This window comes from Phragmites australis, chromosome 9, assembly GCF_958298935.1.
Source record: "Phragmites australis chromosome 9, lpPhrAust1.1, whole genome shotgun sequence".
NCBI classification, from domain to species: Eukaryota; Viridiplantae; Streptophyta; class Magnoliopsida; order Poales; family Poaceae; genus Phragmites; species Phragmites australis.
This window is the reverse complement of record NC_084929.1, coordinates 4,320,959-4,338,724: the sequence shown is the minus strand read 5'-3', so window position 1 is coordinate 4,338,724 and position 17,766 is coordinate 4,320,959. Positions and strand designations below refer to the sequence as shown.

Here is a 17,766-nt window from a genome sequence, read left to right as displayed (position 1 = left end):
GCCCAAGAGGTCGATTTTTAGATGAAATGGGTGTGCTTTATTAACTCTTTATCTCACTAGGATGAATAGCTTGGATCGACTCCAAATCCTTGCTCAACAAATTTGGCAGCACTTTACTGAAACTTTATGTCACAACAAATAGCTTGGGTAGACTCCAAAGCCTCGCTCAACGAAATTGGCAACACTTTGTTGAATAAGACGATAGATGACAATGTTGGCAAACTCACAAATGGTGTCATCGGTTGGCTCCGATAGTAGGATCAACCTTAGGGGTGGAAATGGCAAGTGATATTTCTTTTATCATCAATGCTCTTAATCAACACATGACAGATAGCGAAAATGAAGCAATTCTTGCTCATCATTGACATGGAGCTGCTCGGCGATAAGTTCCCTCAATTCTCATGGCAAGCCATCCGCCCACAATTTCTTTTGTGTGCACAACATAAAATCATGAATTAGAGGGTGAGGGGTAGAGTTGGATCTTGGGTGGGAATAAAAAATCAGCGTCACATAGGTTCGATAATGGAGGAAGGTCGATCTCTAGCCATTTCTATGCTTGCTTAGACATTGCCCTAGCTTGTAGGGTGTAGTTAGGCCCTCGACTACAGCTTTCTCCTCCAACTATGACTCTATGCTATGATTTATAGTGTGACTGTGCATCCAATAGATGAAACCCATGTGTGGGGTTGAGTGTGAACAACGGTGTGTATCCACCCATACACGTGTGTGTGTGTGTGTGTGTGTGTGTGTGTGTGTGTGTGTGTGTGTGTGTGTGTGTGTGTGTGTGTGTGTGTGTGTGTGTGTGTGTGTGTGTGTGTGTGTGTGTGTGTGTGTGTGTGTGTGTGTTGGGGGGTTATGTGGATGTGCCACGACTTAAAATTCAATTTTGTTATTACAATGTGTGCAACCACTTTTGTTTTAGAAAAAGGCAAAACTACAGTAAGAATACTCTCTGAAACAAAGCAAGTATATCAGAAGAAAAGACTAGACGATGAACCTATGGTCCGAGGACCTGAAGGCTAGGTGTTAGGATACTAGAGCCTGGACTCAGTTTCCAATGGGGATACACATAGATGATCCTTAGGAGGCACTATCTTATAAAGACATCGTTGCAACAATGGTGGTAGTAGATAGTGTTGGCATCAAAGGCGGGGAAGTCTTTTGTCGAAACCAACATTGCATCACGTGGACTATGAACAAAGCACAATAATCAAAGTAACAATGTTACCATGGTATGGCCGATGATGAGATGATGGAGATCATGCAGTTGAATGTAGTGACTGATGACAATGTTAACAAACTCACAAAGGGTCACCGGTTGGCTCTAATAGTCATAGGATCCATTAATACATGTGGCCGAAATGATGGTTGATGCCGCTTTCATCACCAATATAATGCTCTTCCTCGACACACTACTGACAATGCGGAAATGAAACAAGTCTCGCTCATCACTGACAATGAGGCACCCTTAGTTCTAGTGGCAACCGAACACCCAATTCCTCCTGCATGCACACAAACACTAGTAAATCATTAATTAGAGGGTGAGGGGAAGGGAGGGAGGGAGAGGAGGACAAGGGAGGGGGAACCAGCTAGTATCGAAGGGAACCTAGAGTCAAGAAAAGTCGAGATCTAGCAATTCTTGTCACGGCTCACCGCGGTGGAGTTGGGTCTTGGGTGGGGAGAAAGTTAGGATCACATGGGTTTGAGAGTGGAAGAAGGTTGAGGTCAAGCCATTATGGTGCTTGCTTGGACATCACCATGGCTTCTTGGGTGCAATTGGACGCTCGGCGATGGCTATGTCCTCTAACCAAGACTCTTATGCTCTGATTTATAGTGCGGATATGCGTCCGATGGATGAAAGCCATGTGTGAACAACGATGTGTCTCACCCATACAACATGAACAAGGTTAGCACTTGGCAGTTGAGTGTGAATAACGGTGTATCTCACCCGTACAACATGACAAAGAAGGCAAGGGAAGGATGAAATGTGCATGCTCTGATAGAGGACCTAAAATACACACACACAAAAAAGCATTTGGTTATTAAATGGAATGACTAATTATCATTGCAATGAGTTTTGGGGGGTGAAAGCATGTGAAAGATGTATCATGCAATGAGCTTCATCCTCTAGCCTTCTTATCCAGCAAGGTATGCGACTCCAGCAAGCTCGATTTAGGTTAGGGTTGAGGATTTGGGTTGTTAGGTTTTGGGTTCAGCATGCCCCGGCTTAGAGGGATGGATGCAGAGGTCAGTCGGTCAAGCGGTGGTGGCCGCTGGGATGGTGAGGTAGTGGGGGTGTCTCCTACCGTGATGGTGGAGGATTGTTGGTGGGTGGGGTTGGTGGCGGGGGCAACCAAGCAAGGTCCATCAGATACGGGTTAGCTAGGTAGCGGGCACGAATCTAGATCTAAAGACGGAGGAGGAGAGTGAAGTGGGGACGTCTTGTCAAAGACGATGAATAAGTAGGAGAGGAAGAGACTTGCGTAGGGGATGAAGAGGTGCACTGCAGCGGTGAAGCGACCTATATGCGAGGTGGAGTGCTGGGTGGGGGTTGGGCCAAGGGGTGGCAGTGGTGGTGAATGGGAATGGGTTATGGGGATTAGGGATTTGGTCTGATTTATAGTGTGGTTATGCGCCCGACGGATGAAAGCCATGCATGAACAACGATGTGTTTCAACCGTACAATATGACAAAGGTTAGCACTTGGTGGTTTGAGTGTGAACAACGATGTGTCTCACCTGTGCAACATGACAAAGATGGCAAGGGAATGATGAAATGCGCATGTTATGACAGAGGATGTAAAATACACACACAAAAGCATTTAATTATTAAAATGGAATGAGTAATTATCATTCCAATGAGTTGGGGGGTGAAGGCATGTGAAATATGTATCGTGCGATGAACTTTGTAATCTAGCCTTCTTATCGGGCAAGGTTTGCGACTCCGGCGAACTCAATTTAGGTTAGGTAGGGTTGAGGTTTTGGGTTCACCATGCCTCTACTTAGAGGGATGGATGTGGAGGTTAGCCGACCAAGCGGTGGTGGCCGTCGGGATGGCGAGGAAACGAGGGTGTCTCCTGCCATGATGGTGGAGGATCATTGGTGGGTGAAGCTGGTGGCGGAGGAGAGAGGTCAGTCGAAGACAGGTTAGCTGGGTAGCGAGGACGGATCCAGCTCCGAAGATTGAGGAGAAGATCAAGGTGGGGATGTCTCACCAAAGATAACGAAGAAGTTGATGTATAAAATAGTACCAAAGGATGAGCATATATCTTATTCCATATATATAAATATGATACCGAACAACTGAGCAATTTATACACATGAATAAGCAGCTGAGAAAGATAAAACTAACTGCAGCAAACATCTCACTCAGGTGTAATAGCTGAATACCAAAATAAGGCATATGAGAATGATTCCCAAAAAGTAATTGCTGCATAAAAGTGAAATATATAGTATTGCTCTCAGATTTATGCAACAATTGGCCCCAAGACTTAGAAGTCTTGCTCCCTAATTGTTCTTCTAATATTATCATAGATTGGGCTATTAATGAGATCTCAACTAGCTTAAAGAATTTGGACATCTAAATTAAATATGTTCTGGACAGTGACTGATCTGAATTCTTAGACATAATTCACTAGCCAAACAGAACCATTTAGCCACACAGAAGTATGAAATCAAACAGAAGGATGTCATGGCTAGGCTATACAGAATAGAATTGCCCACTGCATCATCTGATCAAATGACAGAAATGCAAACTATAATGACAATACATGCGCATCAGATTGTATTCAACATACAACCGTATACATTCACATGTATCCAGCTACTTTCATTTCAGGCAACAACCAAATTATGTCCAAAGGTGTGCATTTAGCAGAAACATCATATCAGTATCCAGATCACAAGTTTTCAGCTATTGTACTCATCTAATAGCCCAATCTAAAACACATTTCATCATCACAGAGCATGCTATCAGAGAAGTGGAGGAAAACTCACAGCGAAAATTGATTGAAATCAATATGAAAGAAGGCTAGGCACAGCTAGGAGGCCGCTGACCCAGAAAACCTATCACCCTCCGTCGCCGGCGGTGAGAGGAGATCGGAGATACAAAGCCCTTCACCGTACTGCCACCGCAATACGGTCGAGCCTCGACGCTGCAGCTCCAGCCACCAACCCTTTCTCTCTAGAATACAACACCAGAGATATCACCAGAGGATCTCGGGCTCTTATCTTCCCGATGCAAATCCAGAGAGAGTTCACAGGGGAAGAGGAAAGTTTTTCAGATTCGTGCTTTGCACCCAGAGAAAGGAAGGGGAAGATATAGCTGCCTTATCTTCGGTGCGAAGGACCGACGCCCATCTCCTCAGCGAGATTCTTGCGGCCACCCAACAAACCGAGGCCCCCGACACTGCTGAAAGCCAGCCAAGGGACCAGAGAACTCGGCAGGCTGTTGCTGCCGCCGCCGCCGCCAGCCCTCTACCATCGAGAACATCGCAGCCAGGGAAGTTCTCTCCTTCCAACCCTAGACGCCGCATAAAAGGCACCCATGGTGGGCCTGGGCCAAAAACCCGACCAGAGCCCAGTTCTGGCAGCCCAAGAGCAGCCCAAGACAACAAAACATTAAAACTTTTCCAGAAATTTCAACAGAAGTAAGAGAGGAAGAGGCTAGCGTCAGGATGAAGAGGTGCGCTGCGATGGCAAAGCGAGGTTTATGGGAGGTGGGGGTTGGGCCAAGGGGTGGCAGTGGTGAATGGGAATGGGTGACAAGGATTAGGGTTTTGGTCTGATTTATAGTGTGGCTATGCTCCCGATGGATGAAAGCCATGTGTGAACAACGATGTGTCTAACCCGTACAACATGACAAAGGTTAGCACTTGGTGGTTGAGTGTGAACAACGATGTGTCTCACCCGTACAACATGACAAAGAAGGCAAGGGAAGGATGAAATGTGCATGCTCTAATAGAGGACCTAAAATACGTAAAAAAAAACATTTGATTGTTAAAATGGAACCACTAATTATCATTCCAATGAGTTTTGGGGGGTGAAAGCATGTGAAATACGTACTATGTGATGAGCTTTGTGCTCTAGCCTTCTTATCTAGCAAGGTATGTGACTCCATTGAGCTTGATTTAGGTTAGGGTTGAGGATTTGGGTTATTAGGTTTTAGGTTCACCATTCGGCTTAGAGGGATGGATGAGGAGGTCAACCAGCCAAACGGTGGTGGTCGTCGAGATGGTGAGGCAGCGGGGGTGTCACCTGTCGTGATGGTGCAGGATCACTGGTGGGTGGGACTGGTGGCAGAGGCGACCAGGCGAGGTCCATCAGAGACGGGTTAGCTAGGCAATGGGAACGGATCTAGCTCCGGAGATGAATGAGCAGAGCGAGGTGCGGATGTCTCGCCGGAGACAACGAAGAAGTAGGAGGCTACCGTGGGGGATGAAGAGGTGCGCGGCTGTGGCGGAGCAAGGTGTATGGGAGGTGGAGTGCTGGATGGCTGTGATGAATGGGAATGGGTGACGGCAGTGAATGGGAATGGGTGACGGGGATTAGGGTTTTGGTTTGATTTATAGTTTGGATATGTGTTCGACGAATGAAAGTCATACATGAACAGCGATACGTCTCACCCATACAACATAACAAAAGTTAGCACTTGGTGGTTGAGCGTGAATAACAGTGTGTCTCACCCATGCAACATGACAAAGAAGGAAAGGGAAGTATGACACGTACATGCTAGAAGACCTAAACTGTAAAAAAGGCATTTGTTATGAAAGCATGTGCAAGCACTATCTTTTTTAGAAGAAAAAAATCAAAACTATGGTACGAATACTCTGAAATAAAGCTAGAAAATCAGAAGAAAAGACTGGACCATGACCCGACCGCCAGATGGGGAGGTAGTATTTTTTACACGAAATGGGCAGCGATTTATTGATCCTTTATGTCTCTAGATGAATAGCTTGGATCGAAAGCCTCGGTAGATGAAATTGCCATCTGTATCTCACTCGGTGACTTCGAAACATGCGGAAAGAGTGTTGCAATATCCGGGACTGCGTGAGTGAAAACTCATTCGAGTCCAACGAAATGCTAACTGACTTCAATACGTGAATAGCGATTATCTTCTCTTCAACTTGTACCAGAACATTATTGCTCCCTTCGTTCTTTTCTATTTGTTGTCCTATAATCCGTACCGTTAAACTTTCTAAAGTTTGACCATTGATATATCTAGATTGATTATATGAAATCGTAATATTAGATTTATCTTTTGAAATTCTTTCATAAAAGTATAAATTTATAAGTACCTATAAAAATAAAGTTACAAAAAATAATGGACATACACCTCAAACACCACAAAAAGCCAATAACATGTGGATTATTCTCAAGTGGGACACCACCTGTAGAGAAGGGAAACCCAAGCGATCAAGGATGTAGAACTCCCTTGGAACCCCTATGGACGATATCAATGAGACATCGACTTTCCACAACGCAAGAAGAATCACCAAACCCAACAAAATACAATAACACAGTGAGCTGCCCAACAGAAACGAGATTAATGGAGCCAAGGAACAGGAAAACATCCCTAGCAGAAACTGAGACAACAATAGTTCTCATTATGTGTCTCTGAAACGCACACAACCGCAGCTAAGCCGTACACTTAACCGGATTATGCAGGATGTAGTCTACCTAACACATGATGGAAATCTACCAATTGCACAAAACTCAGAATACAACATTCATTCATCAAGTCAATACAGCTTGGGAGCTCGTTACTTTTTCGCGTATGTGATAAGCATCTGGTTATCTTTTGTAATCTTGAAGCCTTGGAGAGCGTTCATGGCAGCAGTGGCCTGCGTCTCATCTCCGTACTCCACGAAAGCGATTCCAGGCTTTGCCTCGATCATCCTCACTTCCTTGAAACCAGGGTACTGGCAGAAAAGCATCTGCAGCATCATGGGGGTCGTCTCGTGTGGAAGGTTTTGGACAAATAGGATGTTGTTTGGTACAATAATCTCTGGCATCATGACCTTCTGTCCTCCAGCAAAAGGTATCTGAGTGAGCTGTACAAAAACCAAGTCATGTAAGTTGAGGACTCATATCAAGTAATGGGCTGAAGATAACAATGCAACACAAAAGAGAAATGCAATTAAATAAGAAAACATGTTCAATGCACCGGCGTTATATCTATAATGTCATGCAATACATGAGCATAGAGCTGCGACATCATGCTCACACCTAAATCTCAAGCTACTGAACATTGCTGGATGAATGCTCAATTTTTTAAGGCAATTTTTCCTAACATGTCTGCAATGAGAATCGCTGGATCATGCATAGAAATGCAAAATTCATTTGCCAATACAGAATGATGAAATTTAGAGCAGAAAATCTGTAAGAAATACTGTGTGAATAAAAAGAACTAAGATGACTGGATCTTGGTGCCGATGCTCAAACATATGCAACTCGTTGGAACACCAAAGGCGTACTTTTAAACATCACAAAAGAAAAGCAAAAGCAAAAGCAACGAAGCAGAAATATGATTTCAGTCTATTCTGCAGTACACACCTGAGGAGCCCCATAACCAGGGTAAGCATTTACACCCAAGCCAACTTGACTAACATCGTGGTGCTGCTCGCGCTTCTGCTTCTTTTCAGCTGCATTATTCAAGAACGATCAAATTAATGAGATTTGCTCTCAAAAAAGAAATATGAAGGTGAGCAAAGTTTCCATAAGCCCATAACCAGGACAAGTTCATCCTAGCCAGCAGCAATTCTTCCTACAGAGTCAAGAGTCTGTAAGGCTATGTCTAGTAAACAGAACAGATAACTGATTCTCAGGTCAGGAGAAAACCTCCTTGCTGAACCAGATGCTTATATTCAATTTAGTATTAACATCCTAATAGAAGAAACAACAAGTGTAAGCTTAGAGTCAAGTTGGATCAAATTAAGGCATTTGTCACAACTCATTAAGAAAAGAAAATAATCATTGAACAATTCAAGATTGTAGTAATAGGAAAATGCATCTATTGATCATGATTGAAAATCTATATTCACAATAATTTCTTGTTAAATTCCTAAAAAAAATAGTTTCTTGTTAAATAGCTTGAGAATCATTATCGGTTACCATTTGATACTGAACAAAGCTTTACACTGAACAAGGGACCACAAGAAATGTTAATGCCTCAGTTAATTGATTAATTCCGACTGTTTCAACATTGAAGTGCCAATATCACAACCACAACAAAGAGGAATCATGACAGAGACACCAATACCCTCATGACCCATATTTAGCCCACTAAACACCGATGAATGCAAGACTCCATCTTCAGAACATATTTCAATCAATCTTTATGAAGTACACCAGAAGTATTTGGTGTTAAGTGTTAATATAGGACGGATTAATTAAACTTAAATCCTAATGTCTCCAAGTTAAAGGATGTGTTGAACATCAAGATAGTCAGGAAGAGCTAAAGCATTGATACCTAAGCAGACATAATTGCATCAGTTAAACAACGAATGTAAAAGAAAAGGCATGTTAGCCAGCATCTCACTTTTTTCATCGATCCTCTTCCTTCTTTCTCGAGGTACAAAGGTGCCATCAGCTTTTGCTACAATATCTGACTTGGTCTTGGCATATTGAATTCTCTGAATTCAAACAATAAAGAATTCAGGAGGTAAAGCAAATCAAAAATATAAGTGACACGTTTTCTTGGTGCCAAAATGAAATAAAGTTAAGCAGATGAAAACACACTTGTAGACCATATTGAGTTGTACAGTTTGACCAATATCTGATAAGAAGACTTAATTTACCAACACAATATAAGCCTAAAGCCTAACAAACTAGTTTATCAGTCACATGTCTTTGAAGGTGCACGGGTAAACACAGCATAGAAGTTACAACCTTAATAATATCAATAAGCTTTGCTAGTTTTCCAAAGCCGTGATAATATGATACCAAGGGCAACAGTACATTTTCTTTCCCAACATGAAATTCGCAAACCCAATAGATCTGCCCACTAAGCCAAAGACAGCAGGATATTGCAGAGCAGTCGTATTGAGTGATCAAATTAGGGGACAATCAAGCTGCAGCCACAGTTCAGCTGTTAACTCACCATAGGTTTGTCATAGAAGGGAAAGTCTTGCATCCTCTTTAGAGCCTCAGTTGCTGATGCAGCATCTTCAAAGACAACCCATGCTTGGCCTTTATGCTTCAAAGTCTTGAAAGCAAGAACATCAAGAATCTTCCCGAACTGGGAGAAAACAGCGTTGAGGGACTTCTTAAGTTCTGCAAAGATTTCAGCTAATTATTCTCATCTATAACAAAATAAAGGATGAAGCGAAGGTGAACAGAGAACAGCAGCAAGTAATATAATTCCTGATTTTCTTCAGTTCCCAAATTCAGACAAAAAAATCAATCTTGTTAACCCAGCATATCAAACAGGAGAATTGCTACGACTATAGGATACAGCTCCCGAAGCACGAAACTTCATCTCCAAACTAAACGCACCCCGGCTTGTCTAACACAATTCACACGGAACCACTAAATCCACACTCCCCAACCCAGCAGCAGCAATCGCTCCTTTTGGATGCAAATATCTGCAGAAGTCTATGCCTGTCCCCACGCCAGAATCGGCCGAGCACAACACACGCTCGCATTCATCAAATAACAGCAATCTGCACTACAGCCCGAAAAAGGACTACTTAGCACCATAAAGAGTCAAATATGACAACTTTACCATCCGATTACGGCTTCAGTAGCAAGGCGCCATGATTTCCACTGCCGGCAGCCTAGGGCAATGCGCCCAAATATCCGCAAAGATGCGATATTTCCGACGGAGGCGTAAAGATTACAGGAAAATTTTCCGCGTAAATCCCTAGGGTTTAGCGAAGGGAATAAGAGAGAGGGAGAGGAGAGCGGTGCGGTACCTTCAAGCTTGATCTTCTCGTTGAGGTTGTTGATGTAGATGGTCACGTTCGGCGGGATGCCGTTCGCCTCCCCGCCGCCGCCCGCCGCCGCCTCTCCGCTCATCTCTCCCCTCCCCTCGCCGCAGCGCTCGAGCTCCAGAGCTCTCTCTCCTCGATGCTGCGTTTTCTCTCTCCTCTGTTCGTTTCTGGTTGGGCTTTGTTGGTGGTCAATCTCGTTGGGTCTCTTTTTGGCAGACCTCCAACAGTCCAACTTAAAAAAAAAATTGGGCCGATCATCACTAGCTAAAAAATTTAAAGTTAGAGTATAATGATTTGTTTGACAAAGCTGTAGCTTAAAGATTTTTTAAGAATTTTTGGAGCTGGTTATCCCGAACTCTAGAAATTCTTAAGAGGTGTAGCTATGGGCAGATTTAGGATCTTTGGTTTAGGTATTTGGTTTTTATTTTGATCTGAAAACATATATTTAAATTACTTTATTTTATCCTACAAACTCTAAATTTTGTATGGATCTCAAAGCTGAAGCTCTGCTAAACAGAGTCTGAGGATCTTTCATTTAGCATCTTTTTTCTTATTTTAGATCGAAAATAGATATTTAAACCGATTTATTTATCCTACACACCCCAAATACGACATAAATCTCGACTGCCAAACATAGTCTTACCCCTTGTAAGACAAGTATTGGGCCGGTCTGGGCCAAGTCTTAAGTGGGCCTCAATTGCATTGCCAGCTTTGGGTCATCGAGGAGAAATTACACAAACACTGTCACGAACACCGGAAGAACTAGGGCTTATTGGGTCGTGCCTGCCAAATGCCCGAGCCCAGGCGTCATGTCATCTGCAAACAAGAACCGTTTGGTTCCTTAGAAACCGCCCGATCCATCGGTTTCCTAGACAACCGGCCGGCTCAAGCGGTCTGATTGCATAATGGTCTTTGAAGCGAGGCGCCATGGCCGAGAGCCTCATCCATTCCTCCACGGGCCTTATTCTTAGCTTTTGTCATCGAACGGGGTCCATCCGTCCATGGTGTCTCGGTTGCCGGGCCTTGGCAACAGGGAGGGTCTCCGGCGACGTCATATTTGATTGCGGCATCATGCTATTTAAGGGTTTTTATTAGATATGAGAAGGATAAAAGAAGATATGACACGGAAACCAATTGTTTTATAAGTAGAGATTGTTAAAACGAAGTCGTTGGACTGAACATGGTAACCACTATTCCCTTACATGAGATAAAAATCATCGCTTCCACACTAGAGACAAATGAAAGGGAGGTAGAAAGAATGGCATAAAGTAACCAAGTCATTTGTTCAGACCTTTCCTCCAACTACTACATATTACACAGCGGCACAATCCAAGAGGCCCTGTTGGGACGCCGATGGATTCAGGATCTCCGTGGTGCACCATCTTTTCGGAGTACCTGGACGTTCGGATTTGGTGTCCAAGGTCCTGCTTCAACCGAACGAACACCAAAGGGTTGTCACAGCTTGCTGTGGGTCGATCATAGTCTCAAAAGTAGCCTATGAGGTCGTTCTTAATTTGTATGTGGCGCGTAATGTAAACCAAAATGGGGCGTGTTGTACTCGAACTATCTTTCTATGTTAATACGAGCAGCTCTCCTGCATGTTTGAGAAAAAAAAAACTAAATATTACAATTCGAAGAAGATTTACCAAACATCAAGTCACAAAGATAAGGGGAAAACATACGTCACAGACTAGCAAAAATCAAAAGTGGAAGTCATGCTGCCAATCAAGTCCCTGTGCCAGCAGCAAAAGAAAGAACAATCAGAACAGATGGTGCTGAATCCGACTTAATGCTGTACATGAGAAGGTGCACGGCTTAACGCTAAGAACGGCTTGTTAAGTAAGCAAGGGGATTGAAATTGAATGCACAATGCCATGCCCTGGTGGATCAAATTCCAAACAATAGATCACCCCCTTGCCCCTTTGAGCTGATTGATGATAATGATACTGAAAGAATTAGACGCTGATCGAACGTTTCACCCTCTTGATGGCTGTAAAGTGAAAGGCAAAGTGATGTGATCAGTTAGCTTGCCTTCAACTCATACCTCTGACAGTACAGTTTGGTTTGAATATAAAGAAGTAGCATAAAGTGCTTCATTTGGTGCCGTGATAGTTTATTCAGGATAAATTATATAATGTAAACCAATTGTACTTTGCACCTAGGGCAGTTCACATGTAGTTGTTTGATGGTCACTGGTTAACTTATTCATATAGATAATGTGGGAAGGGATAACATATGCTAACTCTACTGGTGCAATAACCTAACCCTGAGCTAATCAGAATGAAGTGAGCTGTACCTTCTGGATATTATTACATAAGCCATTGTTGATATATTAGGTTGTTTGAAGGGTAGTTCAACGTAAACTAGTAAGCCCTGTCGTTCCCTGACCAAACAAAGCTACTGAAGAGACAAGTGAATAAATACAGTGGTTATGACTTCATGCATTAGGTTTGCATAAGCACATGGTTATTCAAGAGTTAATTGGTTTGGTAATAGGATGTGCCAAATGCCAATATATTCCAAAGACAAGTGAATAAAGATTGATTTAATGGATTTTCTCATAATTACATCACCCTCCTCTAGTCTAGTATGAGCAGAACAGATTATTACATATTTTTTGGTAGGAAGAAAATTGTCCCCAAGATTTCTTATGAATATGCATTAGCAATGGGATGATGGTGTCAAACGTTCAAATGCATCGTACAGTTTTGGACATGATGCAATTATAATTTCATGAAAACTTTACTTGGTGACTGGATTCTGCAAGAATTTGTAGATAGAATCAGCAAAACAGAATAGATCTTATGCGTGTCATCTTTCATGGGAATTCAAATTTGACACCAGTTAATAGCTGGATTCTCGAATGTTGTTTCATTACGTGATTAAGGAAAGCATGAGTTCTAAAACTCTAGCTAACATGGTAATGGTAAAATAAACATTTGATCTCCAGCGATTCAAGTTGTAGATTTGTAGTAGAATATTTATCGTTTATGAAGCTAGCTGACTTACCTTATTTGGAATTTGTTTTCTTGCATGCGGTGGACCTGTGTCGCTTGGCTTCAGGATCTGAAATGAGCACATTAGGCTTTCATCTATGCTCAATAGAGCACCAACATTATCAAATTCTCCACAATAATTTGGAGCTGAGAAGATTGTCACTAATCTCCGTTGCGCAAAGAACTCGTAACCATCTTCAACCACCTAGGGACATTCATTATGCATGCCAGCATTGTCAGGTTAAGATCACAGAGGATCAAAATAGCTGAGAAAACAAGGCAGAAGATAAATTTTCACAAACCTGATGAGCTCGGCATATAAGATCGAGATCATTCTTCTCCAAAAACTCTACAAGCTTATCTGCGCCGAACGTACATGAAACACCTCTGTCACTCTCCCCCCACCCTTCTCCATCGGGGCTAGGATCAGACCAAAGCAAATCACACAGCAGGCCATAATCAGGAATCTCAGCAGGCCTCTCAATATCCTTTATTTGGTCCAAACTATTCAATTCAGGTGAGAGACCACCATGCATGCACAGTATCTTGTCATCAATGAGTGCTGCAATCGGCAGGCAGTTGAAGCAATCAGAGAATATCTTCCACAGTCGAACATTGAACCTCCTCTTACATTCATCATAGAAACCATAAACTCTGTTGATTTTTGCATCTTCATGGTTCCCCCTTAACAGGAAAATCTTTTCAGGGTACCTGATTTTGTATGCCAGGAGCAAGCATATAGTTTCCAAACTCTGTTTGCCTCTATCAACATAGTCTCCAAGGAATACGTAAGTTGACGCTGGAGGATAACCACCCAAATCAAACAATCTCAGAAGGTCAACAAACTGGCCATGGATATCACCTGCAGGACATCACAATTCATAAGGCGGACATATTTTCTCTATAGATGTTAAATAAGTTATAGAATAAATACATGGTAAAATGAGCTCTGCCTCTCGGTGGATACTGTATAAATGATGGGAGTAAAGCAGATATTGCATAATTGGCAGATAATGTTATTAGCTAGAATTGTAGGCAATTGGCAAAGAAAGTTCTTCAAGGAGTAATATATCATCCTAAGCGGACCCGATAGAACAGAGAACAGCACTCCACTACTACTCGATAAATCAGTGATTGTAGCGAATGCAACAGATATAACTATCGCGGCCATCCATTGCATCCTCTTATGACCTACAATCCTACCTGACCACACCTCACTAAGCCTGCCAATTCGGTCATGATTCCACCATTTCCATGCCCTCAGGCTCCACAAATGGTGCCAACTGTTGAGAAATAAAAGAATTTTAATATTTTTCTGGGCCTTTTTCTTAGCTGGACCAGCTGACCCATTTGCTTCAACGAGGCCCGGGCCCATGCGATGGTGGGCACAAATGAGGCATCGTTCAGATAGGGATTTTGAGCTGGAAAATGAGAAAGGGAGAGAGGGCTGGTCGCGACTGTTGGGTGGCGGCGACGCAAACGCCCCTCCGATTCCCCCGGGGGTCGTGGGGGCTGGAGGGCGACGTCGCAACTATTTGAGGGCCGGCTCCATCTCCCTAGTGAGAATAGAGAAAAACTCTCTTTCCCCTTGGTTCTCCACTAATCTCTCTCGGCTTCTTGGTTGTCATCTTTGAGCTGGACTCGAGGGAGCTCGGATCTTGGCTCTGGTGCTTTGACACTTGGAGTGATTGAGTTGTGGAGCTCCTGTGTTGGTGGTGGTTGGAGCTGTGGGCACCGAGGCTCGCCCACACGTGTTATTGCAGTGTGGTTGAGGCTTTGTATCTCCATTCTCCTTCTCGCTGGCGGCAACGGCGCGATTGGATTTCTAGGTCTGTGACTTTCGAGTCGTGCCTAGCCTCGATCGTCAGCTCGGTTCAACGAGTGTCTCTATGAGTTTTTATCTCCTCTTTTGTTCTAAACAGTATGGTTGCATGTGCTTAATGCTCGGTGATGATCAAATACACTGAAATTGGGCTAATTATCTGAGTACAATAGATGTGGACCTGTATAGTTCTCTGATAGATTGATTGATATAGGCAATACTGAAGGTTGTCTTTTGTCCCTCTCTGCTCAATCCAAGTATGCCAAGATTGGGACACTGTTGTTCTCAGTACACTGCCTGTTTGCCTTGATCCATGGACTATTGCTGCTTTATTCTTTGAGTGATATCTAAAAGAGCAGTAGATTTTGATGGTTAAGTAATCGCAATTTCTTGCCATGTTAGTCTGCTGCTCTGTTAGCTTTCGGTTTCTGCAGGAACTTGTTTTCTTCTTTTCAGTAATTGAAAACTTGTACAGCAACTCTGTCCAAGAAGATTTGGTAAATTCAGAGAATCATTTTTCAGGTTCTGCATCTGGTCGTGATCTCAGTTTCTTGTCCAATTTGTGATGTGTCTGATGAACAGTTAGGGGGCAGAACCTTAGTTGTTCTGGCCCTTCTGGGTCAGCTGTTAAGATCTATCTGAGAGCAATTTTGTTTCAACTACTTGCTGTTCAGTTCATTGTTATACATGATGGATGGTGTCTTATCTTCTGATCTGTTGCTACATTTTTGTGAGATCATGTTCAATAAGTATGTGCTGTCATGTTGTTTTATTATTATATGTGGGATTGTATCCATGCTTTTCTTATCGCATTATATACAACACCAACAGTCAAAAGAATGAGAGTATGGAGTACCTATCTCCAAACATAACGCTAACAAAAATGCAACTAAGCCAAGCCTGGCACTAATCAACACTATGGATGCTACAAAAGTGAGCAATTTTCCATCTAAACAACACGTTTATCCCCAATAGAGCAGTAATCCTGGACCAAAATGTGACAAAATCTCACCATGATTAAACACTTCTCCACGACACCAAAATAGCACGAGGGAATTATCCTTCCCCATCCGCATCGAAGCAACCACGACCCCAAGGAACGAAGCAATTACGCATCCAAACTAAAAGGGAAAGGAATTAGGCGGCAGTCGGAGCGGCAACGCCTAGATATACAGCACGATGATTACCACAGATCTTGACGGGGGCGTGGATTCGGAGGAGGTTTGGCTGGGAGAGAAGCACCCGCTTTCCCTCGACGCACAGCTGCCGGATCTCCGCCTCCGACAGCTGCACCTGCCGCCCGCCGCGGCCACCCTCCACCAGCCGCCGCACCACCTCGTCCACTGCCGCGCCCTCCATCGACCCCATCGGGGCTCGCGTCATCATCATCCTCAGTTCCCCACCTCCTAGCCGGCGACGGCGACGACGGAAGAGAGAGAGGGGGGGGGGGGGTGGAAATGAAGGTTGTCGACGACGAACCGAACAAATCGTTAAAGTTGAAGCGTTCAAAAGCGCGTGAAGGAGGATCCGCCGTTTGTTTTAGGATGGACGGCCGTTGATAAACTGGACGGCTCTTTCTCCCACAGTTTGTCTTTTAGGGCTCGTTTGGATCGAAGCCTGGAGCTGTCCTGCCAAAAAAATGGCGTTAATTGAGTTCATGAGTACTCGTTTGGATGAACATTAATTATTGGCTCACCATAAACTGAGTCTAGCTAAGTTGGTGGGAGATATGGGTGTACACCTCCACCATCCAATTTCAAATTCTCTTCAACTCAAATTTGAATGTCTATTTTTTTTTAATATAATACCATCTAGTTCCTTCTAGATCAGTCGAGTTTTTTTATTATTGGCTCACTTAGTCTCCGTTGGCTCTCCCAATTCATTTCCACGCCAACGCGCGAGCGAATCGTCGGTGGCCAAATGGTCCGCCAACTTTTTGGGTGCCGATGGTTTGGTGGGACTAGCACGGGCACCATCTAAACATGACTTTAATTTTGTGATGCCTATGTATGTATGTATCTGGTATAGGAGAAATATCCAGAGAATGTATATTTTAATGTGTGTTTGTATTTTTTTTCTCGTATTGTCTACCTATGTAATTGTCGCTTATGATTTCTAGGTCGTGCTTCCAATATAGGAATTTCATGAAGTTTCTAGTAAAAAGTTTCCAACTTTTAACATGATTAAATTGTTTCATATGCCCCTAGATCATGCAATCTTCTGCCACATTATTGCAACTTTATCACGCTACCTTTAAATCACTGTAGTTTTACCACCGACTGTCATAGATTGCTAATGGGATTAGAAAACTAATTGCCAACAAAAGATATGGATTTGTGCCTGAGTGGTGTATGTGCATGTATGTCACCTTATAATCATAAAAAAAGAGATGGATTTGCAAATGGCCATGTGTTTTTATGCTGCTAAAAGCTATAAGTGCCTCCATAAGTCGAACACCCTATGAGCTCCCCACTATCTTCGTCTTCCTCGTGTAGTCCCTCTCCTTCTACCATCAAAGGGCGACGGTGCCCTCGCCACCTTCTCACGCCACATTGCCTCCTCCCCACCTGCCCCTAACACTTCACCATGACGCCCTTGCCTCACCCTACCCTCCGCTGACTGCCACCTCCTGTGATCGCCTCCCACCATCCCACTTGGTAGCAAGATGAAGCAATGATTGAGAACAAATACATATGCCGTCATGTTCTTCAGTGAAGCATGATTGGAAACCAAAACACTTGCAAATGCAATTGAGACTTAAAAGCAGACTACAAGAAAATCTCAAGGTTCGCAGGTTTCAATTTGATTTCGAGCTGGAGTCGAAGAAAAATCAATTGAGCTTGAGAATCCGTTAGAGCTGAAGCTTCAAATGCATATCCTATTCTACCTCTATCAGATATGCACAAACAAGTAGCTTCAAATAATGAATCGAGCTAATAGCAAACTATTATGTAGCAGGCAGGGTTAAAAAATGCTCATGTTTCCAACCGTCATGTACAAATCCTGATGCAAATTAA

General features: G+C 43.2%; 2 protein-coding genes across 4 annotated transcripts; both read right to left on the bottom strand.

Moving 5' to 3' along the window:
• Positions 1-6,525: 6,525 nt before the first annotated feature.
• LOC133928473 (U1 small nuclear ribonucleoprotein A-like) lies at positions 6,526-10,138 on the bottom strand. The gene is made up of 5 exons (XM_062374810.1): positions 9,914-10,138; positions 9,100-9,272; positions 8,539-8,632; positions 7,554-7,642; positions 6,526-7,051 (listed from the first exon to the last, which is right to left on the bottom strand). The coding sequence occupies exons 1-5, from the start codon at positions 10,014-10,016 to the stop codon at positions 6,761-6,763; spliced, it is 750 nt and encodes a 249-aa protein (XP_062230794.1). The 5' UTR covers positions 10,017-10,138; the 3' UTR covers positions 6,526-6,760.
• Positions 10,139-11,106: 968 nt separating this feature from the next.
• On the bottom strand, positions 11,107-16,214 carry LOC133928471 (serine/threonine-protein phosphatase PP1-like). 3 transcript variants are annotated; one of them, XR_009911449.1, is made up of 5 exons: positions 15,937-16,213; positions 13,230-13,789; positions 12,941-13,132; positions 11,614-11,921; positions 11,107-11,525 (listed from the first exon to the last, which is right to left on the bottom strand). XR_009911449.1 is itself a non-coding variant. In XM_062374808.1 (5 exons), exons 1-4 carry the CDS (start codon positions 16,136-16,138, stop codon positions 11,632-11,634), a joined length of 987 nt encoding a protein of 328 aa, XP_062230792.1. In that variant the 5' UTR covers positions 16,139-16,214; the 3' UTR covers positions 11,107-11,525; positions 11,614-11,631. The 3 variants fall into 3 exon arrangements, 2 of the variants coding, with proteins under 2 accessions (XP_062230792.1, XP_062230793.1); XM_062374808.1 differs by having other exon boundaries at positions 11,614-11,664; positions 15,937-16,214; XM_062374809.1 differs by lacking the exon at positions 11,107-11,525 and having other exon boundaries at positions 11,598-11,921.
• Positions 16,215-17,766: the final 1,552 nt, after the last annotated feature.